The sequence below is a fragment of the Microtus oregoni genome, unplaced genomic scaffold, assembly GCF_018167655.1.
Source record: "Microtus oregoni isolate MIOR12 unplaced genomic scaffold, Mior012 000014F_ref0000157, whole genome shotgun sequence".
In the NCBI taxonomy this organism is placed as follows: Eukaryota; Metazoa; Chordata; class Mammalia; order Rodentia; family Cricetidae; genus Microtus; species Microtus oregoni.
In genome coordinates this window covers 11,707,246-11,731,788 of record NW_024543073.1, presented here as the reverse complement: position 1 = coordinate 11,731,788, position 24,543 = coordinate 11,707,246, and the positions used below count along the sequence as shown (strand labels likewise).

General features: G+C 41.4%; 1 protein-coding gene across 1 annotated transcript in view; it reads left to right on the top strand.

Moving 5' to 3' along the window:
* Sgtb (small glutamine rich tetratricopeptide repeat co-chaperone beta) overlaps nt 1-24,543 on the top strand; it is a 36,776-nt gene that overhangs the window by 3,551 nt on the left and 8,682 nt on the right. The window contains exons 3-8 of the mRNA XM_041663171.1: nt 5,072-5,175; nt 9,053-9,122; nt 12,226-12,325; nt 20,749-20,853; nt 23,407-23,545; nt 23,644-23,706. Coding sequence (XP_041519105.1) covers nt 5,072-5,175; nt 9,053-9,122; nt 12,226-12,325; nt 20,749-20,853; nt 23,407-23,545; nt 23,644-23,706 — 581 coding nt within the window. The remainder of the gene's footprint in view (nt 1-5,071; nt 5,176-9,052; nt 9,123-12,225; nt 12,326-20,748; nt 20,854-23,406; nt 23,546-23,643; nt 23,707-24,543) is intronic.

The following is a 24,543-nucleotide window of genomic DNA, read 5'->3' as shown; positions in this document are numbered from 1 at the left end:
TGAATACAATATTCTGTTTGTTTGTATGCTAGCAGACAAGAAGAGGGCATCAGGCCCCATTACAGATGGTTGTGAGCCACCATGTGGTTGCTGGGAATTGAACTCAGGACCTTTGGAAGAGCAGGCAATGCTCTTAACCTCTGAGCCATCTCTCCAGCCCCCAAACCTTAATTTTTAATTTTCTACCTACTCAGTGTCTATATCCATTTAACTATAAATTAATGGACCAGAATGTACAGTTTTGCTGACTGACTATATTAATTCTTGACTGCAAACTTTTAGTGCTGCTGGGTGACCAGGGTATTTATTTGTTCCTCACTCATTCATCTACTTATTCATCCTTTCTATTATCCTAGATAGTCATTCTAATAATCTCATTCATCTTCTGAGATGCCAGACTTCCATTTCAGTCTTTACCCTTAGATGCTTCTCCCACTGTAAACAAACAAACAGAAAAAAAGAAATGATAAGAAAACAGCATCTACCAACTTCCACACTCCTTATATTCACTCACTGACAAGACCCACAGGCTTTGCTTATCTGCCTGACTATTACCGTAGGTGGTATTTCTTTCTCAGAGAAATCTCTCTACTGGCACATTTTGTCCCATCCCATCTCAGCAGCTAGGATTTTACTGTAGATTCTCTACCCTTTTGTCCTACATCTTCAAATTTTCATCTGCTGGATCATTTTCATCCAATCATAAATGTACCAATAGTTCCCCTTTCGTTATGAAAAAAAAACTCAGAAAAGAAAATTGAATAGGGCTGGAGAGATGACTCAGTGCTTAAGAATGCTCGCTGTACTTCTAGGGGATCTGGGTTAGCTCCCAGCCCATACTGAGCCGTTCACTCCCACCAAGAGCCCTAGTTTCAGGGAGATCTGAAACCCCCTTCTGGTCCCGGAGGGCATCCTGTTTACAATAGGTACACACACATACATACACATACACACAAGAGAAAATAAGAGAGTTAGCTCAGCAGTTTAGAGCACTGGTGTTCTTCCAGAGGACCTGAGTTCAATCCCGAGCACCCACACAGCGGCTCACAACTGTCTCTAGCTCTTTTGACCTGTGAAGGCACCATGTGCACATATGGTGCACTGTCAAGTATACATACAGCCTAAACTCCCAAATGCATACAATAAAAATAATATCCTAACATGGATATTCTTGTCATTGTACCCAGTCCCTCTTATCTGATTTTATTGTCTTCCTTTGCAACTAAACCGTTTGAAATTGTTATCTATACTTACTTTCTCCAATTCTTCTATTTCTTAATTTTAAGAATTTTCATCCTTTATCTCCATCCATTCTACTTTCACTAAGGGCAATAGTGTTTCTGTGTTTAGTCGAACAGTTCTTATTCTTTATCTGACTTAATTCCTTCCTTCGTCTCACGTACTTTACTCATCTCATAGTCCCGTGGTTAGTGTCTTGGCTCATTTTTTGCTTTTTCTCCCCATGGCTGAGTCCCTCTCCTGACCTGTCGTGTCTATAGTTGACCGCTTGGTTTTCTTCCTGTCACTCTCTTCACTCATTTTTCTGGTGAGAGAATTTAACTTATTTGCCTGAGGTGCCCTGAATTTATAGGCTGACAGTTCTTAGAACTGAAACCCCAGTCCAGATCTTTCTTCTAAACCCAGACTTCTATATCCAGCTTCCCACCACATAGCTCCACTTGCAAGTCTAGTAGGCATCTCAAAATTACCATTGCCAAAACTGAACTCACAGTCCTCCCACCCAAAGTCTGTTCTCTCCACTGCTTTCTTGTCTCAGAGAGAGCAGCTCCAGCACTCCTTTGCCTTAGCCAAGAACTTGGGCATTGTTCTAGGGTCTTATTTTTCTCATACTCTACATCTAACTGTTAATAAACCTTCTTGCCTTCAAAAATCAGCCTGTCTTTTTTTTTTTTAACCCAAGGTCTCTCATTGTATGCTCTGGCCAGAACTCACTCTATGGCTTAGGTTGGCTTCAAACTCATAGAGATCCACTTGCTTCTGCATCCTGAATGCTGGGATTAAAGGTGTGTGCCACCACCACACCAGGACTAAAAGTCTATACTTCCAAAATACATCTTGAGTCAGGGGTTAGGGAATATAATCCAGCCATAGAGGGGCCTTATGTGCCCCTCTGTGCACAAATCCCTAGTACTGCAAAAACCAACCAAACAAAACCATAAAATGAAATTTGAGTTTAACCACCTTTTACCACTTCCACTGGTATCTCCCCTGGTTGAAACTGCTTACTGCTTGTTCTACTATGATAACCCCTAAACTGGTCTTTCTTCACTGGTTCTGGCTCCTCAGATCATCCAAATTCGTCCTCTCTTAAGACTGTGGCAGATTCTGTTGCTCTCTATGCAGAATTTTGCCAGGACTCCTATTGTTTCTTCGTCATTGTATAAAGGATCTATATAATCTGGACATATTGTCCACCTACCATTTCTCATTTGGTTTCAGCCAAATTAGCTTCCTTAGTGAGGAGGCCCTTGATCCTTGTGCCTGCAGGCTTTTGCTCTGGCTATTTCCTTGGCCTGGAATAGCCTCCCATCATCTGTACCTGCTGTAATGATAACACTTCCATCTCCTCCAAGTCTGCCAGATTTGTTTTTCAAGGAGGCCTGCCCTGAACTCTAAGTTAAATCTGCAGTCTGCATCCGGCTCAGCTCCCGCTTCCCCTTTTCACCCCCCCACCCCGTCCTCCTTATTCTTATTTATAGTCCTCTTCTCGTCCTCTGTTCCAAGAGGTTAAGGTTCTATTCTGTTTGATTCACTGGGATAGCAAGCTTCGAGAAAGGGGCCTGGCATGTGATAGGTGCTCCGTATGCATTTGTTGAATTGAATCCCATAATCCTGGGCTTGGACTTCTCTGGTCTTTATCTTGGTTTCTAAGTCTATTGGGCAAAATACATCAACCCCTCCCCATCAAATGTTCCTGAAGAGAATCTATACCTGTCTGTTTGCCTCTGAAGTTCCATGGCCTGATTCGTGGTTAATGGCTTGTTTTTGTCCTCTTGATCTATTTCTGTGTTTGTGAACTTAGGTTTAAGTTTTGCTGTTTCAGTTTTGTTTCTTTTTCTTTTTTTTTTTTTTTGGTTTTTCGAGACAGGGTTTCTCTGTGGTTTTGGAGCCTGCCCTGGAACTAGCTCTTGTAGACCAGGCTGGCCTCGAACTCACAGAGATCCGCCTGCCTCTGCCTCCCGAGTGCTGGGATTAAAGGCGTGCGCCACCACCGCCTGGCTGCTGTTTCAGTTTTGGTAACCGGATGATGGTCAGAAGAAACACTGTCTGCCCTAGATCTGATAATTTTAAATTTCCTTGGAAATTAAAATATGATTTTTACTGAAGACAAGGAAACCAACAGATTCCAATTGTTGACCATTGGAATTGTTGACTTGCCAGACTCTGTTAAAGTCAGAGAGGAGTAAGATAGGCCTTGTCTTCAAGGAGATGGTCTAACATGAGATACCTGCATGCCAGGGCGTAAGACATAGAGCAATCTCTCTGGTAACGGAACCCTACAAAGCAGATGGCACAGTAGAGAATGCCATTCTGATCCAGGATGGAGGCTGCAAGAGTAAACAAATGCAAAGGCATACATCTTTATTATTGTAACTATGTGTCATGGCACCGAGAACAAATTTACTTGCAGTCCAATATTTTAAATGCATCTTCATCTGCTTGGGAGAAATAACAAAGGAGAAAGCCACATTCTTATAGTTCTATCTACTGAGGAGGTGAAGGTATCAAAACACAGAAAGGAAAAGGCGATAGTCTAGGTAAATAGAGTATTTTCTCCCCAAGAGATATTTTGCTTCGTATTGCTTAAAACTTGGTGCTTTCTTCAGGCCCTCTCTAAGGAGAGCTTTTCTGTGACTGCCTAAAGTAATAGTATTTATGACCAGCTCCTTTCTCAAGACCACAATTAAAATATAAAGGAGCTTTTACAAGTCTTTTAACATGTGGATGAATCTATTTAGTAGTGTGGGAAGGACAGGGGTTATTTTGGCCACTTGCTTAGTTTCTTTCCCAGCTGGAGCGCGATCAGAGGAAGAACCACTCTTGGCCCCTCAAGGGTCCTCGCAGAGAGGACAGAATACATCTCCTGACTGCCCCTGCCCTGGGCTGCTCAGCTGTGTGTATCCTTTGAGAGGGAGCCCACCTGGTTTTCTGTTTCTCTCTCTAGCCCGTCCTCAGCCTTCCTACCAGTCTTTTAGCTCTAAACAGTCATTTTCCTTCACTAAATCCTTGAAAGCCCTCTGTTTGCCAGTTGCACCGAGTCCCACTCTTTAAAAATGTCATTGAGGCTGCCTTGTGATCTGTTAAGTCTCTGATTCTTACATAATCTCCCTTCGTGTCTTTGCATCAGTCTGTACCTTGTCCCCTTGCTGTACCAACCAGTTATTTTGTCCTCCACCAAAAATAGATGAGGCAACTGTCATCATTTCGCAGGCTATATATTTTGCTTTATAATATGGACAGTGATTTGTTTGTCCTGTTATGTTTATTGCTGTTCTTCTAGCACCTTGGAGCGGAACTTTACACATAGTAGGCACATAATAAATTTGCTTACATGCATGAATATTTTAAAGCAGATCTATTTTTATGTTACTATGCCAGGATTAATATTTAGTCCCTGCTTTGGGCCAGGTATTATGTTTCTTTTACTAATTTTCATCAAGTTGAAAATCTTGTTTTTCATATATAAAAGATATATAACACTTTAAGTTTGTTTAATGCACTGGTGGTTAATTAGGTATTAGTATTGGAATGTAAGGTGTTAATGATATGCTCTTCTTTCTGGTAGCCTTCAGCAAGAATATGATTTACTATGTATGTTCAGAAATTATATTCTAGCTAACACTTACTGTTTAGTGAGAAATAATAAGAGACCACTGTCTTTCTCTGATAGCTCGTCTATAAATAGAAATCTCTATGCAGCTGGACCAATTAGTTCTCCTCCTGTTCTTTGGCCATAAACACTGATTTACCATAGATTACATTCCTGTAAGGAAAAACAGAAGGTTCCTTTTTAAAGTTGCTAATCCCCCTGCCCTTGTTTTATTTCAAGTTGCAATTCAGTGCTTGGAGACAGTGTTTAAGATCAGTCCAGAAGATACACATCTAGCAGTTTCACAGCCTTTGACAGAGATGTTCACAAACTCCCTCTGTAAGGTATGTTGGCATTTTTTTTTCTTCTCAATAGTATTTGTTGCAAGTATGATCCAGTTTTATCTTGGCCTATTTTTTTTTCTTTTTGGTTTTTTTGAGACCGTGTTTCTCCATGTAGTCCTGACTGTCCTCGACTACCCTGGAACTCATTCTGTAGACCAGACTGGCCTCGAACTCAGAGGTCCGCCTGCCTCTGCCTCCCAAGTACTGGTATTAAAAGCATGCACCACCATCGCCCAGTTTATCATGGGCTTTTAAGCGTTGAGGGGATATGTCTACCAATAATCAGCTTCTTCCTGGCTATTATCTAGGAACGAAAATGTACCTCGCTTATCATACTTTAGATGTGCATGTTAGTCACTATTCTCACAGTCTCGCCTTGCCAACCTAGAAGTCTTTCATAGTTTATTTTTAAATCTCCAAGGTCTGTGGTGCTGGAGAGATTGCTGAGCAGTTACGAACACATCCTGCTAGTGCAAGAGACCGGGGTTACGTTCCTAGCACCCACTTTGGGTGCTGCCCTTCTAGTGCTGAAGTTATTTGCAGGATGCAGTGTTTGGGAGTGATGCCGGCTCAGGACGTGTTAACTTCAGCTTTGAGTGGATGGTGCTGATGGTACATGTAGCTGCTTTCCCCTACACTCTGTTTCTAGAACTGCTGGCAAGAGATTCTTAGAGAATTTGGTAGTTTTAGACTTAGAAGAGAATGATGCAGGTGCGGGCTAACTCGCCACACAGATGAACTCATATGACAGGATGAGAGGCGTTGCCTATCTCTGTTCTTCCTTTTTGTCTTCACATTAAGATGAACTGTTTGTCATTTCCACTGTGTCCAAGCTTGTTGCCTGCTGAGACACCCTGCTTCAGTTGCCAAATAAAACCATGACTGAAGCAGATCTTTATGCTCAGCTTCCCAAGGGCTATGCCTCAGACAGCACTTGAAATTCACTTGCTCTCAAGCTAGTGTCTCCACTGACTTAGTTCTGAAGTTCCACCACAGATTACCATGGTTACTGTCTCCCAGGAACATCCAGTTGACTTTTATACTCTCCTGGATAAAGCACTTCAGCTGGAACTCTCTTGTTGCACCTAACTGAGAGATTGGTTGTATACTCTTTAAACTGTGAATTGGTTGAGACTGACTCCCTGTGACATCTTCAGGATATTATTTGTGGTAGCATCATCCTTTAGTACCCAGGTCTACCCTTGGGACTTCATGCTCTACTCCTGTGATTCTACTGAGCATAGGAAGTCTAAAGTGTGTCCAAAGCAGCTTTGACATCATAATGGTCAGCACTGACATCATAATGATTAGTTGACATCATTGTGATTAGCATTGACATCATTTTGATTAGCATTGACATCATTATGGTTAGCATTAATACCATTGTGATTAGCATTGACATCATTGTGATGAAAGAGTTTGTCACATCAAATGTGGTTGAATGTGGTATTAGTCACTTTAATTTTACAATTTTGCTTTTTTTCTTCCTGTCTCCTACTTCAGTTTATACATATACAAAATGGACTCGATGCTTTTATTTAAGTATCTAACAGTTGCCAACACATTTAATTTTCAATGTAAAACTGTGATTTCATTTTTAAAAGTTAAGGAGTTGGAAAAGAAAATAAATTATAATCAATTTTCATTATGCATTTTTTCTGACCCAAATGATTCATTTTTTAAATTAATAAACCACATGGGTTTGTTGGGAGTTATGAAATGGAAAGCTAGAAGCAGATTCTGTAGAGCAATAGGCATGGTGTCTTGGAGTCAGAGTTAAGCCGTGACTGCTCTGGAATGCTCAACTTTGCTTCTGCGTCTTTTTATCAATCTATCATCTATGTATCTGTCTGTCTGTCTGTCTGTCTGTCTGTCTATCTATCTATCTATCTATCTATCATCTATCTATCTTCTAGCAATCATCTATCTATCTATCTATCTATCTATCTATCTATCTATCTTCTATCAATCTATCTATCATCTATCTATCTATCTATATCTATCATCTATCTATCTATCTTCTATCAATCATCTATCTATCTATCTATCTATCTTCTATCTATCTATCTATCTATCATCTAACAATCATCTATCTATTTATATCTATCATCTATCTATATCTATCAATCAATCTATCTATCAATCAATCTATCTATCTATCTATCTATCTATCATCTATCTATCATCTATCCTTTTTGGTTTTTTAATTTGTTTGTTTTGTTTTTCAAAACAAGGTTTCTCTGCATAACAGCCCTAGCTGTCTGGAACTAGCTCTTGTTAACCAGGTTGGCCTTGAACTCAGGGATCTGCCTGCCTCTGCCTCCCAAGTGCTGGGAATACAGGTGTGCGCCACCACCACCCAGCTCTGTGTCTTTTTAATTTAATATTTTATGTTTCATAGAGAAGGGTTTTTGTTTGTTTGGTGTTTTTATCTATTTGTGTATCTTTTTAGGTATGAGTGCTCTGTCTGCATGTGTGTCTGGATGTCAAAGGACCTCGGATCTCATTACAGATGGTTGTGAGCCACCGTGTAGTTGTGAGCCACCGTGTAATTATGAGCCACCGTGTAATTATGAGCCACCGTGTAATTGTGAGCCACCATGTAGTTGTGAGCCACCGTGTAGTTGTGAGCCACCATGCAGTTATGGGCCACCATGTAGTTGCTCAGGACCTCTGGAAGAGCAGCTGTGCTCTTAACCTCTGAGCCATCTCTCCAGTCCTGTTTGGTGTTTTTTGGTGTTGTTGTTGGTTTCTGTTGTTTGTTTTGTTTTGTTTTTCTGTTTAGCCCTGGCTGTCCTGGAACTCACTCTGTATACCTGGTTGGCCTCAAACCTAGAGATCTGCCTGCCTCTGCCTCCCGAGTACTCAGATCAAAAGCATGCTCCACCACTGCCCTTTTCTTTCCTTTTTTTTTTAAAGATGAAAGTCAAATTCTTTGTCAGTGATTTTGTACTTGTATTTGTCTCTAATTAGCAAAGTATATTTCCATGTTCAATTTATCACTTTTATTGAAATTTTAGTCCAGACAAAGGGTTACCTTGTATTTTAAATGTAGTTTGTTGGCATAAAAGGTACAAATTATTTTTTCAATATTGTAGATTTAGAGTAAAGTTAAAAATGATGTAATTTTTAAAATGTCTTCCATAAATGCGAAAATACAAAAGTTTCCATTGTCATAGTAGGCCTGAATGTTCTGTTTGCTTTTAGAAACCTTTGATTTGAAATTTATGCCCAAGAGGTTTGAGGAGGTGCTGGTGCAGAATTTCATATTGTTGCTCATCTTACCTATTATTTACTATTTGACTATTGTTTAAAACACTGACCAAACCGGAGACATATAAGGAAGAGATTGAAATGTTTATTTCCAAATATTAATACTGTTAACTTTTGGCATATACCTTCCCAGTCTTAGTGTATGAATGTGTGTGCGCGCACATTTTTTATGTCTTTAAATAATCACATTATAGATGCCCTTTTATTGATAGACAGTAGGAAGATACATGTCTTAGGATAAAAACATTCTATTCCAGAAGTTTCTACTTCTATTCTTATTCTTTGTATATCAGTTCCACAATTTGTTCGTGAAATAGAATTTCTGGCTATGGGAAAAGCATTTGGCGGGGTAGGGTGGGGTTGAAAGCTGGACCTGTAATTCTAACGTAAAGGCAGGAGGATCACAGGTTAGATGCTCATCTGGGCTATCAAGTGGGCTCAGGGATGGCCTAGGCATCTTAGTGTGAAGGACCCTACCTCAAAGTAAAATGAAAGGGGCAAACCAGCGTGCCGGCAGTGTAGCCCAGTGGTCATGCTCGTGTCTGGCATTGGTCGGATGACTTTTTGTGTAGTGAAAAAGAAGCACATTTTGATTTCGTTTCAGAATGACATCGTGCCCCTTTCAAACTCGGTGCCTGAAGATGTGGGGAAGGCCGATCAGTTGAAGGATGCAGGTAAATACTGCCCGCAGATGTACTTTCTGCCACTCTGGAGACAGCAGCTCTGAGGGGATAGCGCTGTGGTTTGTGCTGTCAGGACGGCACTGTCGTAAGCCCTGTGGTGCTTGTGGAGCAGATGTGAATGTGATGGGTAAGAGGCCTGGTGACAAAGAACGCCTTGTCAACACCAAGGCAACCAAGACGAGCCAATTTCTCGTAAGCTTTGCCCAACAAGTACCTTATGGGCTATTTACCTCGAACTGTGTTTGCTATTTGACTCAAGTTCTTCTTTAATTTTAATCAAAAAGAGGTAATTAATTTTATGGGTAGTTTTAACTTTCATATAATTAATGTTTTTAAAAAGATTTCTGAAATTTCTTCATGTTTGTATATGGCATTTGTTTTGTTTATTAACTAGCATATTTGGTTCCATCCTTGTTCTTCAATTTTTTTTTGTCATTTTAGGATTACATTATAAAATTCTGTTCTTTGGACAAGAGGATTAGTCTCTGTTTAATTTTGTTTCCTCTAAAAATGGTATTATCAGAAGGCCATGAAATCTTAAAGTACTATGACCTCATAATTTACACGTAAAATAAAAGCAACACCCAACACTCAAGGACACTTGAATTGTATTTCCCAATGCTTTTATATTTCAGCAATCCAGATACAAATATGTTTTTGATGCAATACTTTTTAACTGGAGCCGCTTTGTTTTTCTCCCACTCGGGTTTTGCCCTGTGTGAACACGGCAGTTATGCGGTGCAGCCCCTACCACCATTTTATTGTGGCAGCCGGTTTAGCTCTGGTGTTAGCGTTCGGTACATAGCAAACTGAAATGTTATTTTTGTCCCTCATGCTGCTTGCTCTGTACAGCAGTCTTGGGAAATGGTAATCCCCGTGGAGGTTTTTGTTTGGTTTTGTTGGATGTATTGAGTGTTAGAAGGATGTGGCTAGAGGGAGGCCCGGTAGCATGAGACTCCAGCACAGCGGATGGAGAGAGAGGCTGGCTTCACCTTTAACAGAAGCTTTCTGTTCTTTGTTTTCCCTGAGATAGGTCATCTATCAGACAAGCGAGAGGCCAAGGCAAAGTGAGAGCTGTTCTGTCTAGATTTTGTGACTTGTGTGAGAACAAATGGTCATGGGAAGTTGACAAGCATGGGATCATTCTAGACTGGCAGTGTCCCCTCCTAGAGCCTGGCTTTCAGATGTTTCGTGTGCTCTGGAAGAGCAGAAGGAAGCAGGAAGGGCCTGCGGCTGCCACCTCCCAATGGGGCTGTGAGAGTGAAGGAGACTGTTTGTAGAACATCCCATAACTATGAAGTGCCGGACCAGTGCTTTATTCTTCTGTCTGTCTGCAGATTTCTTTGAATCCTGAATTTGCATATCGACTCTCTTACAGATGGAAGCTTTTTAATCTTTAACATACGTTATTTACAGTGCTTGCATATATTTGTAATAGCTATGTACACGTTATAGTACCTACACATTGCAGCAAGGTATTAATGCTGATGGTGGCAAAATGCTACCCCAAGGCAGAGAGGTCCAACAGCAAGAGCAAAAGTCTCAACCAAGAGGAAGAAAGTCTTTGACAAGGAAATCAATTTAAATTCTCTGGGCCAGTGTGGTTAACTGTTTCTTAACCATAAAATTTTTGTTACTGGGAGCTGGAGAGATGGCTCAGAGGTTAAGAGCATTGCCTGCTCTTCCAAAGGTCCTGAGTTCAATTCCCAGCAACCACATGGTGGCTCACAACCATCTGTAATGAGGTTCGGTGCCCTCTTCCGGCCTTCAGACATATACACAGAATATTGTATACATAATAAATAAATAAATATTTAAAAAAATTTTTTTTGTTACCCTCTGAGATTTCTTAAAATGTTCTTGGCAGGCAATAGTGGTGCACGCCTTTAATCCCAGCACTCAGGAGGCAGAGACAGGCGGATCTCTGTGAATTCGAGGCCAGCCTGGTCTATAGAGCAAGTTCCAGGACAGCCAGGGCTACAAAGAGAAACTCTATCTAAAAACAAACCAAAACAAAACAGAACAAAAAGTTCTTTATATTAATAACTTTTGTAGAAAACTGCCTCAAATCAGTTTATCAAAAACAAATTCCTTGAGCTATTCATTGTATGAGTTGCTCCTTCACTCTGTTTGTAACAAAGATTTTTACAGCCAAATCAATTATTAACCATTTTTACCCATTAGCAGTTACTCAGGTACAGCAACTTTTGCTTACAGCTGAAGCTTAACCATTTGCCTTTCCTTAGCTCTCCCAGCTCCTGCTGTCTGTAGGCTTAGCTAACCCCACTTTCCTGTTAAAAGCAGCTAATGAAGAGAACACGATCATGGGCAGAAAACTGGGGAACCACAGAGGCTCTGAGACGTCAGTCCTGCATCCCCAGCTGTCGTGTTCTCAGTTTTAAGCAGTGGTTCTTACCAACACACTGGATACTGCACCCCTTCATGTGGTGCAGAAAGATAGTCACAGGAGATGCCGTATTCCACCAGTTAAATTACTGCCAACTGTATGTGCAATTGCTCGTCCCCAAAAATCAGTACTCAGTAGGGCTAGCGTGGCGTTTGAAATCCTCTCTAAAAATTAATCTCCTCCAATCTCTTTAAAATGATTTTATCCCCTCTAAAGACATGTTCGCACAATTGGTTTCACCAGCTTACTCTCAGCAGCCTTCCAAGCATGGCTGCCCAGAGGTGTGTGCATGTGTGTTGAAGGGAAGAGGGGAAGGTCGGGTCCAGCTAGAGATGGTATGGTGCCTAGGGAGAAAGGAATGCAGCCAGCTCTAAAGAGGAGCAGAATGAAGAAGGAGAGAATACATAGCCATGACTTAGTTGTGATGGTTGCCTTTCCTCCCACCCACTGGGTTTTGTAAGTTATGCAAGCATTCATCTCCATGACTTCACGTTGTCTAAATGATCCAAACACTGTGACACCACGAACAGTAGCCCTATGGTATGAGATAAAATTGACCCCAGTGTGAGTGAAAACCACCGTGTGTGCCCTTCATTGCTGTTGTAGTGTCTATGGTTGAAACGTATCTGTCAGACTACGCTTTTTGATACTTTGTGCTTACCGTACCTCTCATTGATCTGATTGCAGGCAATAACCACATGAAAGAGGAAAATTACACTGCCGCAGTGGATTGTTACACACAGGCGATAGAACTGGATCCCAATAATGCGGTTTATTACTGCAACAGGTAACACTGGGATTCACAGCCCTGAAAGGCAGATGCCACATATGTTTGTTTAGAAAAATTTGGAAGTACAGAAATATAAGCTGAAAGAGAAAAAATATAAAGCCATTTAGCTTCATTCAGAGGCCACCAGACTTAATTTTCTTTTAGAATATTTTGTTTTATAGGAATGCAGTCAATTTGAGATTCTACTTTGTTCACTGGACATGCAATAATTATGTCTTTTTTTTTTTGAGATGGGGTCTCATGCAGCTCAGATTATCTAGCACTTCCTGTGTAGCTGATAATAGCTTCAAACTCTGGTCCTCCTGCCTCAACTTCCGGAATTCTGGAATAAATCTACCACACCCTGTTTATGTGGTACTGGAAATTGAGCAGGATTTTGTGCACTTTGGGCAAAGACTGTACCAACTGCTCTCCATGTCCTAATGCATCCTAAGTCTTTGAAATTCTTCACAAGCATTATGTAAATCGTCATTGTTACCATTTATTCTCATTTGTATTTCCAGCGCCTATAGCTGGGGCTAGCAAGCCAGCTTTTAGTGTCCTATTTGAATGACTGGATAGAATGTATCTTTTATTTAACCTTTTACCTACTGTGGGCTCTAAGGTTATTTCCAGTTTTTCTAGTGTCGTCTAGATTCAGTGAACATCTGTGTTTCTCATTTTCTTTCTGGACCTTAGATTTATTCATAAAAATGCATTTGTTTGTTTTACCAGTTCTGAACTTTTAAAAAATTGAAACTAGGGGCTGGAGAGATGGCTCAGAGGTTAAGAGCATTGCCTGCTCTTCCAAAGGTCCTGAGTTCAATTCCCAGCAACCACATGGTGGCTCACAACCATCTGTAATGGGGTCTGGTGCCCTCTTCTGGCCTGCAGGCATACACACAGACAGAATATTGTATACATAATAAATAAATAAATATAAAAAAAATTGAAACTAACTGAAAAAGTGTCCTAACTTCTTTTGTTCCCTCCCCTAGGGATATGTCTCTTTTTTTCATGCTCTTTATGAAAATTAGGTTCCATAATTTTTAGTTATCACTATTTTAATAATGTTTTCATATAAATTATTGTATTTTATATTTACTGGGTAGTCAGGCAGGGCATTTTTTAAGATGTTGATTATGTGTGGGTAGGGTTCTTTTAAACTCTCTTATTATTTTAATTATTATTGTGTGTGGGTAATATGTATATGTATGAGAGACTAAGGGTGCACACATGAATGTTGAGGTCAAAGGCCAGCTTCCAGGAACTTGTTCTCTCCTTCCCATGTGGTTCCTGTGATTGTATTCAGGTTCAGTGGCTGCACAGTTGCTCTTCTGGGCTGAGCCATCTCAGTTTTTAATGTTTTAAAATTTTTATTTTGTATGTATGTGTGTCTTAGTTCAGATTTTTATTGTTATGAAGAGACACTATGACCACAACAATTCTTGTAAAGAAAACATTTACTTAGGGTGGCTTGCTTACCGTTTCAGAGGTTCAGTCCATTATGATCATGAAGGGGAGCATGGCACACGCAGGCAGATGTGGTGCTGGAGCTGAGAGTGCTACATCTTGCAGGCAACAGGAAGTTGACTGATAGTCACACTGAGAAAAACTTGAGCAAAAGAGACCTCCAAGCCTGCCCCCACAGTGATACACTTCCTCCAACAAGGCTTCATCCCCAGTAGTGCCACTCTCTTTGGGAGCTATTTTCTTTCAAACCACAGCAGTGTGTGTCAGTGTGCCTGTGCTTGTATGCACATGCGCTCATGTGTGGAACTCGGAGTTAACTTCGGGTTTCTTCCTCTATTACCCCCTAACCTATTTTGAGAGTCTCTCACTGAATCTAAAGCTCACAGATATTGCTACATTGGTTGACCAGCCCACCCAACACTTGCCTATCTCTACCACTCAGTGTTGAGTTTGCAGGTGTTTGCTGCCACACCTGGGTTATTCATTGGTGCTAGGATCTGGGAAAGAGGGAGGCTGCAACTTTTATTGCAGATTCTTCATTGGCATGGGCTCCAAATGATCGCTTCTTGTAAATGCCCACTTTGCCTTTGGATTGTACATTTCAAGGATTTTTCTGACTTTAATTTTTGAACGCTATACACATCTGCTAAAACAAAAATAAAATAACAAACAAACAAATAAAAATAGGACATCAGTATTTAGGATGTGCTGATCTCTGTGAGCTGGAGTCCATCCTGGTCTACATAATGAATTCCAGATCAGCTCAGATATACATAGTGAGACCCTGTCTCAAAAAACGAAACCAAACTAAAAAGCACCAAAATTATTTTAGGGAGATATAGGTGTAGAATTATTGCTTATGTCATTTCTTTAGTAGTTTTGCTTTTAAAATTTATGTATTTGTATGTTTTATGTATGTTAACACCCTGCTCTCTTGCACACCAGAAGAGAGCATCAGATCACACTGCAAATGGTTGTGAGCCACCATGTGGGTGCTGGGAATTGAACTCAGGACTTTGGAAGAGCAGCCAGTGCTCTTAACCTCTGTGCTATTTCTCCAACCCTCAGTTTAGCTTTTAATGCTTAAAAGAAGGCTAGCATTGTTTGCACAAAAGATTGATGAGCCTCTCCGCCAAGTAGTAATGAAGTCACTTTTGAGTGCACACTTTGAGCATGCTTTTGTACACTCCTGTAATCCCAGAGCTCAGGAATATCGTAAGTTTGAGTCCAGCCTGGGCTGCACAGTGTAACCCTGTGTCAAAAAAGAAAAAGAGGAGGAAAGGAAGACATTCTGTTGCATGAACTTCTGCTTTTGTTTTTAATTTATAGTTATTTGTGTAAGGGTTGGATCCATAAAGAACTCAATGAGCCATACTGGGAAGCTCCATTTTATTTCTTTACATACACATGAAAAACCAAAAACAAATGAATCATTCTAAGTCTATCTAAGAAAAACAGAAAACCCAAAAGTAAATTGAGGAAGAGGAATTCTCCCAAGCTACATTTTGATATTTGAATCACAGTCTTTGTAACCAGATAAATACACATAATATTTTAATTTAATTCAGTAGATGAAACCTTGAAAATAAATTTCAGAGTAGCATGAGATATTATGACAAGATACAAATGTTGCTGTAAAATCGCTTGATTATAGAGTACGGTGAGCCACATACTTGTTATGAAAAATGTGAGCCTAAGTAAATAATTCATTTTTCGTGAGATTAGAATTCACTAATATTCGTATGTCTGCTGTAACTGGGTTAAAGATTTTTAGAAATATCTATTCTTGCTTTTAATTACTATTAAACTGAAATTAATGAATACACTTCTCTTTTGAATTTAAATAGGCTCTTTCCCCTGAGGAGTTTCAGTCATAGGACATGCTGTTGAATATCAAACAATTAGAAAGGTTTATTTGCCTACTTAACACAAGTGCTGGATAAAAGCTTCAGGGTCATTTGGAGGATTTTTGGGTTACAGCCTGCTGTAACCTTGCCACTTTACCGCTGCCATTTTTCTTAGCCACCTGACTACATAGAATTGGAGGCGCAGACTCCCAGGTAGGAACCTTGTTCTCCATACCCTGTTTCACAGTTTACTGCTAGTTCAAATGCTCCCTGCCCGCCGAGTGCACTGGGATGAACTACACTTTACCTAGTGGAGAAGTACGACCCTGACGTTTACCTTCTGGTTTGGCTTTGAAGGATACTGGTGATTGTTAGGCTCACTTCAGATCCAGAGAAGACACAAGTTCTTCTTTTTTTTGGTGGGCAGCCTAGCCTTCAATGGTTGAGTCATCTCTCCAGCCTATGAGTCCTTTGAAAGCCTTTTCCCCCCCTTTTTTCCCCCATGAGTGTCTAGCACTTATCACAAATGTAACACCTATATAGGTTTAGCATGCTGGATGCAGATTTTTGTACCTCAAAGAGCAGGGATCGGGGTGTATCTTTTATGAACTGTAGCAGCAGCAGTGTCCCTCCCAGGAACTCACACAGTTTTCCCTGATAAACAGGGAGCTCCTGAAGAAATGTAAGACATTTCCAGTGATACGGAAGCAAATAGATTGCCGCGTTAACACCTGTGCCCATAAAACAAAAGTGATTGCATGTGGGCGCTCTACAGTTTGCCTTTTGTTTCTGAAAACACGTGGCGTTCATATTTCTTCTATGCTGTGTCAGTGCTGGGTCTGTTACTCTTTCTCTCGCAGGCTCTTGCTGCCGAGCTAGAGGGTTGAACCACTGAAGGCAGTAAATGGAAAAAGAGATACAAGACAGAGAAAGGGACTTACAGGAAAATGCACTTGGGTGAGGAGGGAGGGGTTGGAGTTTGGAAAGACAGGAAAATGGAAGACATTTCAGGTTGGAGAGCAGAATGGGGGCTGGGGCGAAGGCCCAGTTGGGAAAATGCCTACTACGCAACCTTGAGGGCGTGAGTTTGGTCACCAGAACCCACATTTTTGAAAACTCCAGGTGTGTTGGTGCTTCTTTATAATCTCAGTGCTGGAACCAGAGCTAGGTAGAACCCAGGGGCTTGCTTGACAAGTCAGCACAGGCTGCTTGGTGAGCTCCAGACCAGTTGTCCTCTGAGCTCCAGGCGTGTCCTGTGGCATGTGTGTGCCCACAAACATAGACACACCCTTGCACACAATGCACACACACTCACACAATAGAAAAGGTCAAACCGCAGTCACTTTCTTTTGTCCCGACATTCTCTCCTTAGTTGGTCCCTCCTGCCTTTGTTCCTTATTGTCAGGATGGGAGGAGGATGGGAGGACCGTGTTCTGAGAATCTTTAGTCTTGCTCCTTTTCCCCGTAGGCCTCAAGTTTTAAAACAAGGCTAAAGTAGTGGAATAGACTGAAGATGTAGCTAAGTGGTAGAGTGCTTGCCTGCCATGTGCAGGGACCTAGATTAATGCCCAGTACAATGTCTGGCTCCTCACGCTTACAGTTTTTTAATTGAGAAAAAAGATGGTATGTTAATTTTTTTAATAAATACTAAACTTTTATGCAGGGCCTCAGTTAAGCTGTATGAAGAATGTTTGACAGAAAGGTAGACTTGAAGCCACCTTTTCTGAGAGTCATGGTAACCTATACTTGTAATCCCAGCCTAGAGAGGTTCAGGCCTGAAGAAGGAGAGTTCAAGACCAGCCTGACTATGAAACAAGATAGTGTCTCAAAATGAGAACTGAAAACCAAAGTGCAAACAAAACAACAACACAAAGAAAGAAAAAAAAACCTTTTTTCTTTCCTTCCCCCCACCTCTCCCTTTCTTTCCTTCCCTCCTCCTCCTCCTCCTCCTCCTCCTCTTCTTCTTCTTCTTCTTCTTCTTCTTCTTCTTTTGTTGTTTTGAGACAAGGTCTTTTATAGCTCAGACTGGCCTTGAACTCACTGTGTGGCTGAAGCTGGCCGTGAATTTCTTATCCTCCTACCTCTATCTCCTGAGTCCTGGGATGACAAGTGTGTATTGCTGCCATTTTTTGCCTTTCTCTTCCCCCTTCCCCACTAGCCTCTGGCACTGTTGACAGCAAGAATAGCATGTCACTATTGCTAGCCATCATTCTTAGAAAGTGTCTGTGTGCCTGAAGGTCCTCCAAAGATGCACTAGCTTAGCGGTAGAGCACTTGCCTAACATGTGCAAAGATCTGAGTTTGATACTCGGTGTCGGCTGAGTTAGAGAGCTTCCATTAGGACAAGAATGGAGCGGTTATACGAGGGTGAGCAGGAGGCATGTGGAAGCTGCAGGTGGAGTGCTACGTCCACAGCCAGAGCCAGGCACACAATTAAGTTTTATCTCTCACCTTGGAACTTCTCAGGAAGTGTCAGTTCTCGAAGAGATTCTGTGTAGTAGGTTTGCAATTATCAGTTCAGCTATTGAGTCGGCAGGATTTCGGGCACTGGTTCGCTGTTCGTACTAGTTGTCTTCAAGCAATATAAGCACTGGGCAGAATACACTAGTAGATGTGGACTGTGCTCCCCAGTGCGTGAGAGTTTCCTATGGTGGTCAGAAATGGAGTTTCTCTGAGGACCTGTCATCCCATCCTTACTAGAATGGAGCAGAGTTTCAGTTATGGATGTATTATAGGTTAGAAGGTCAAATTGGGCAAAAGCAAGAGGATTTTCTTTTCCTTTTTTTCTTTCATGTCATTTCATTTACTTTTTGCCTTTGAGGCAGAGCCTCACCATGTAACCCTGGAACTTGCTATTGTAGATCATGCTGTTCTTGAATTCACAGAAATCGGTCTCACGAGTACTAGGATTAAAAGCATATACCACCATGTCTGGCCAAAGTACAAGTCTTTTGTTCTTTCAAAATCTACTTTCTGGATTATGTAGGTCATTAATATGCATATTAGTTGTGAAGCTGATCTCCAAAATGTCTATCAGAGCTAATCCACACTAAATACGATTATTTCTTACAGAAAATTTGGAAGATCTGTTTTCCCAGTTTCAATGTCCAGGATTATCAGTGTTACTTTCAGTTGCTTCCCCCAAGGGTTGGTTTTATAGAACACTGCTTGTGGGTAGCCAACATTTGGTCATTTACTTTGGACATTCAGTGCGGACAGAATATGATAGTGGTTGTGTAAGTCAGGCTTCTCTAAAGGAACAGAACTGATAGAATGGAAAAAAACCCTCTGTGTGTGTGTGTGTGTGTGTGTGTGTGTGTGTGTGTGTGTGTGTGTGATTGACTAGAGTGGCTTACAGGCTGAAGTCTGAGTAGTCCAACAATGGCTGTCTCCTGACAGGAAATCTAAGAATCTAGTAGTTGTTCCATTTGCAAGAGTGGATTTCTTAGCAGTCCCAATCTGGTGCTGGAGTCCCAGGGAAGTCATAGAGAGTCACTCATTCTCAGTCTGTGTTGGAATTCCAAAGAAGTGGGTTCTTACACCAGCAAAGGAATGGCTCAGGAACAGGGTAGATGAACTTGCCAGCGAGAGTGAGGAAAAAGCAAGTTTCCTTCTTCCATATCCTTTTGTGTGGGCCACATCTTCTCAAGAGGCCAGTGGAGAGCATGGTGTTTTAGTCATGGCTAGGGACCTGTCTCAGTGGGTAAAAATGCTGGCTTCAAAGGACTGGTGATTTTAGTGCAGGTCTGCCAAACCCAAGCCCCTGAGTTCAGATCCCAGAACCATGTAGTCTAGCATCTGAATTCCCAGTATGCCCCTGGGGATGGGAGACAGAGGCCGGAGACTCTCCAGAAGCCCAGAGCCAACTACTCTGCTTTATGAAGCTGAGGAGAACCTGTCTCAAGGTGGAAAGTGAGGAGTGACACTTGAAGGTGTCTAACTGCTATACACTGACACACATAGGCACACGTGCACACACGTGCACGCACACACACACAAGTTTTTATCAATTTTGCTGTTTTCATGTGTGTTACTAGAGTCTAGGAAGTCCCGAATGAAATCACTGCTGATTAGTTTCAAGGAAGACAGAAGGTTGACTGGGTAGTTAAACAAACAAAAGGTTTGGGCCATTTAGACAGCAAGCATGCATGTAAGAGAAGAATAAAGGTAGGAAGGACGAGAGTAGTGCTTCTCAGGTTGTGGGCGAGCTTAGCAAATGGGGGGGGAGTGGGTAATGATTGTTGAGGACTTTTGTTTGTAGACTCAAGAACATGAAGGCATCTAAACCAATTTCTGGGTTTGTAATATTCTTCCCCCCAAAGGGCCTCCTGCTTTTACTTTTAGAAGGGCTGTCAGGTTTTGGTACAGTGTTTGGAGTAGCAGGACATAGCATACCCTTGGAGGGTTGTGAGAACCTAAGATGCAGTCCCCTGCCCTGGCCCTCATGTGGCTCTTTCTTGACTGCTGATACTCCTTGTTGGCCTCTGAGGATGAATCTTAGGTCTTCTCCTCCCCATTTCCCATCTGAGCAAACTCTCCCTACTTCACATTATTATCGACAGGTCGTAGTTACTCAGATGCTTACCTAGACAGATGCTGGTTTTCTAGAGTTGGCCTCTTTGGCCTTCTACTGAAGTAGATTCTGAGGTCTGCTGAGGGAAATTATGAGAACATTTGAGAGTCTGAAAGAAACAAAGTTTAGTCTGTGTCAGTAGTGAATGGACGGGAGAAAGTGTGAATGGGTTGGAGAATTTTTGGTATGCTTTAACTTTTCTATTAAAGTGACCAAGACATCGCAACTGCCCTCTCTTTCTGCCTCTCTGGTGGTCTGATGCCCCAGTGTTTTCAGTTTGCATTTTAGGCAAACTGAGAGGCAATAAATATTAGGTGGGTTGTGTGCCACACACATTTGTCTTCTCTGTAAAGCAAAGAGGAAAAGGGAGCTTACATATTTTTTTCTGATGTCTTAGGCTGTTTTTAAATTGTTGTATAATTAGACAGTTTGACTTAGAAATTTATGAAGAGTGATGTAAAAATCGGGGCAAGAACTACACAGTTTCATGCCTGAAAAGCTGGACCGGTGCCTTGGGAGTTGCCTGATTCTAACGTTTTTCCCTCTTAGAGCTGCTGCTCAAAGCAAATTAAGTCACTACACAGATGCAATAAAGGACTGTGAGAAAGCAATAGCGATTGACTCAAAATACAGCAAGGCCTACGGAAGGATGGGGTAAGTGCTCAGAGTTGCCCAAAGTATTTCCAAGTCGCATCATCCATGCTGTTGTGGAGGCTCGATGCTGAATATCCTAACATTGCCCTCTGTGCGAGAATAAGACAAATATATGCAATAGAATGGAGAAAGTGACTCCCCCTGAGGATGAGGTCAGCAGAGGCTGTTTCATCACTGACTGGAGAAAGTTGTTGGAGAAAGCCACAAATTATGAAAAGGCTCACTTCATAAGCTTGCACCATGAAAAAGCACCAAAAAGGTTCATAGGTCCCTAACCATGTATTTTCCCCAGACACCACTATTTAGTTTGTTAGTTTTGTGTTTATGGAGACTTTATAGGATTTAATTTCTGTGAGTGAGAACTGGCCATATGTGCCTTTGGATCTCTTAAGTTCTGCCTGAGCTCCAGACTCACACATTCCATTAATTTTTATTTCTGTGTCTGAGTATTTAAAAGATGTTTTAAATTTCTTGTGTTTCAAACAGAACTCCTGCTCGCTTCTTAACTCTTTCCCCTGTGTTCATCTACCCAGTGCTTAGGTCAGAAGCCGACTTGTTTTCCATCCATCTCATCTCCTGGCACTTCTGTTCTGGTCTTATTTTCCTGTGTATCTTGGATTCAGTTTTTGACTGGCTTATTTATAGGCCTAGCACAATTGCCACCTCTTACCTAGTCTACTTTAGAAACCTCCCAACTGGCCTTTATGCCTTAATTCTATACCTCATCAATTTTTATCCTCGGCAGAGAAGCCAGAGTAAGTAGAGAGAACATTTGCCTAGTATTCAGGTAGCCCTGGATTTGAGCCCCAAGACTGTATAAACTGGATTTGGTGCTGCATGCCTACAATCCCAGCACTTCAGAGGAAGAAGCAAGAGGATCCTGAGTTCAAGATCATCCTTGGCTACCTAGCAACATTAAGGCCAGCCTGGGCTACGTAAGACCCTGTCTTAGACCTGCCCACCAAATCCTAAAAGTATAACTCAAACATTACAAATCATTCCTTTGCGACTACAGTTTAAAAGTCTGAACTATAAAGGGTCCCATATGAACAACATAGCCAGGAAATCTCTCCACTTCGTTTCTTTTGTTCCATCCTCACGTGCCTTTATTCCGTACTTTAAGCATACCACACCCACATCTTAGGGCTTCTGTGTTTACCGCTGCATCTGGGTAGATAGTCTTCCCCCGAGTTCCCTATGATTACTTTCTGTCATACATGTCTTCAGGGTGTGGCCATTTTTGAGCAAACTCAGCTGTCATTCTCTTTAATAGGACCTATTCTGTATGCGTGCTTGTTGTCTGTGCTCCTCAGGTGGAAGGGGAGTTTCTTAAAATGAGGAACTTTTTAAAAAATTGTGAAATGCTCAGGATTTAAGATAGTACCTGGTACATAGTAGGCTCTCAATACTTGTTGATGATTAATTGGAAAGGTTGCTGAGGATCCTTCAAGGTTGGCTAATAGGAAACTAATTGAGTTGTAAGAATTTCTTATTGTATCTACATGAGAAGGCTGTGAGGTAATCCAGAGAAAGAAAGAATTATATTAATTTGTTTAAAAACAATCCCAGAACAAATGAGACACTCAATACTCTCTCTTTATACATGTTATTACTGCTTAATTCTGATGTAATTTTCAAGCACATTATAGGTAGGAAAAGCTAAAGATTGAAATTTAATAATGCATAGACTTGTGCCTGTGATGGTAATTTATTATTTGAATGACGAGAGATCCTTATTTTGTCTGTCTGACGATTAATGTGTTGTTCAGGACTAGTCATTAGATAGCCACACTCTAGTTTTGGAAAGATGGGAAACTGAGGCCAGTGGGATGGCTCAGCAGGTAAAGGCTCTGGCCGTGTAAGTCTGAGGATCCCAGCTCAATTCCCTAGCCCGTGTTAAAGTGTAAGGAAAAGAGCAAATCAACAGAGTCGCCCTCTGGCCTCCATGCTTGTTCCATGGCAGGCCCCTCCCCTTGATAAATAAGTCAGTAGTTTTTAATAGCTGTAGGGAAGTGAAACAGTAAAAGAAAAAGATGGAAAACTAATATTTATTTTTGTTCAAGATCCTTTGGGAGGGAAGCATGTGGGGTGCTCAGAAGTGCACAGTGTTTAGAGGCAGATGTGTCCCCCCTGAGGCCCGCGGGCTGCAGGTGTTGCAGATAGCTGTCGGTGGCAGTGTTGTCATAGGGTCAGATGGTTTGACACTGCTGGTTTCTTAGAGTCTCAGACATGATGTCAGCATCATAGATTTACATGACCGCAAGACTGCTAGCACAAATCTTCGTTTAGCTCAGCCTAGAAATTCATAAAGCAAATTCCTTTATTTACAATACATGTTGGTCTTAAAAAATAGTATGTTTCATTTCTGAGCTTTAGGTTGGATGTTCCGTGGGAGACACAGTCAAACTGAAAGGAGACCATTCAGGTTTATAGAATCTTGGAGTTGGGAGAATTTTAGTGCCATCTCTCAGAACCATAATATAATGAGGATTCAGTATAATCGGGGTTAGAATTGAATACTAAAGCATTTGTCGTTCTGCTCTGTTTCCCAAGGCTGGCCCTCACTGCCATGAATAAGTTTGAAGAGGCAGTTACCAGCTACCAGAAGGCACTGGATCTTGATCCCGAAAATGATTCCTATAAGTCAAATCTGAAAATAGCAGAACAGAAGTTAAGAGAGGTGGCTAGTCCTGTAAGTTGTCACTGTAAAGTCTGTGGAATAGATCTGTCACTCACGATTGATTGACATCGTCGTGGCTGGAATGAATCTCAGATATAACTCTTTTACAGACAGGAACTGGCTTGAGCTTTGACATGGCCAGCTTGATAAATAATCCGGCGTTCATCACCATGGTGAGTATACTTTCTTTTTGATCTACTGGTTGCTGTCCACTATATATTTGCAAACCGTTTCTGCCATACTTTTTAAGGAGATGGAATCTTTCAATAGTTGCTGGCACTGACCCAAAGCCCTTGGGCTCAAGTGATTTTCCTGCCTCAGTCTCAAGAAGGCTGGCAGTGCAGTCTCTAAAATGTTTTAGAAGCAAATAGAGGAGTTTTTGGTAAGTGGCAGGTTTATGGCAGAGGCAAGGATAGAGGCTCTTCACCTGTCTGCCTTGCTCAGAGGGAAGCGAGGGTGGATGTTAGAAAGCCCGTAGCTTTCCTAAACTGGAATATAAGTCAATGTTTGTGTGACTCTGTGTACTTTATAAGTCAAAACTCATATTTTTCACTAGATTGCCAATTTTCAAATATATGAAAGGTTAAAAACCATTGTCTTGGGCTGGTGAGATGGCCCTGAAGGTAACAGTGTTTGCTGCACAAGCTGGTGATCCAAGTTCAGTTCCCACGGTTCATGTGATGGAAATGAAAGGACTGACTCCTACAAGTTGCCTTTTGATCTCCACGCAAGCGTGGTGGCACAAGTAATGTGCATATATACCAAATGCACACCACACTCTCTAGACAGACAGACAGACAGATAGAGACAGATAGACAGATAGATGTAATTTAAATCCCCAATGTCATATAAAACTGGTCCTAGGAAGATATATCTATCAATTGATAGCTGAAGATTTTGATTGTAGCAAATACCCAAGCTTGTCCCTCGGTATTGTTGACCTGTTTTCTGTCCTAAGCATTTATGTTTTTAAAAACAGCTTCTCATGTAGCCCAGGCTGTCCTCAAACT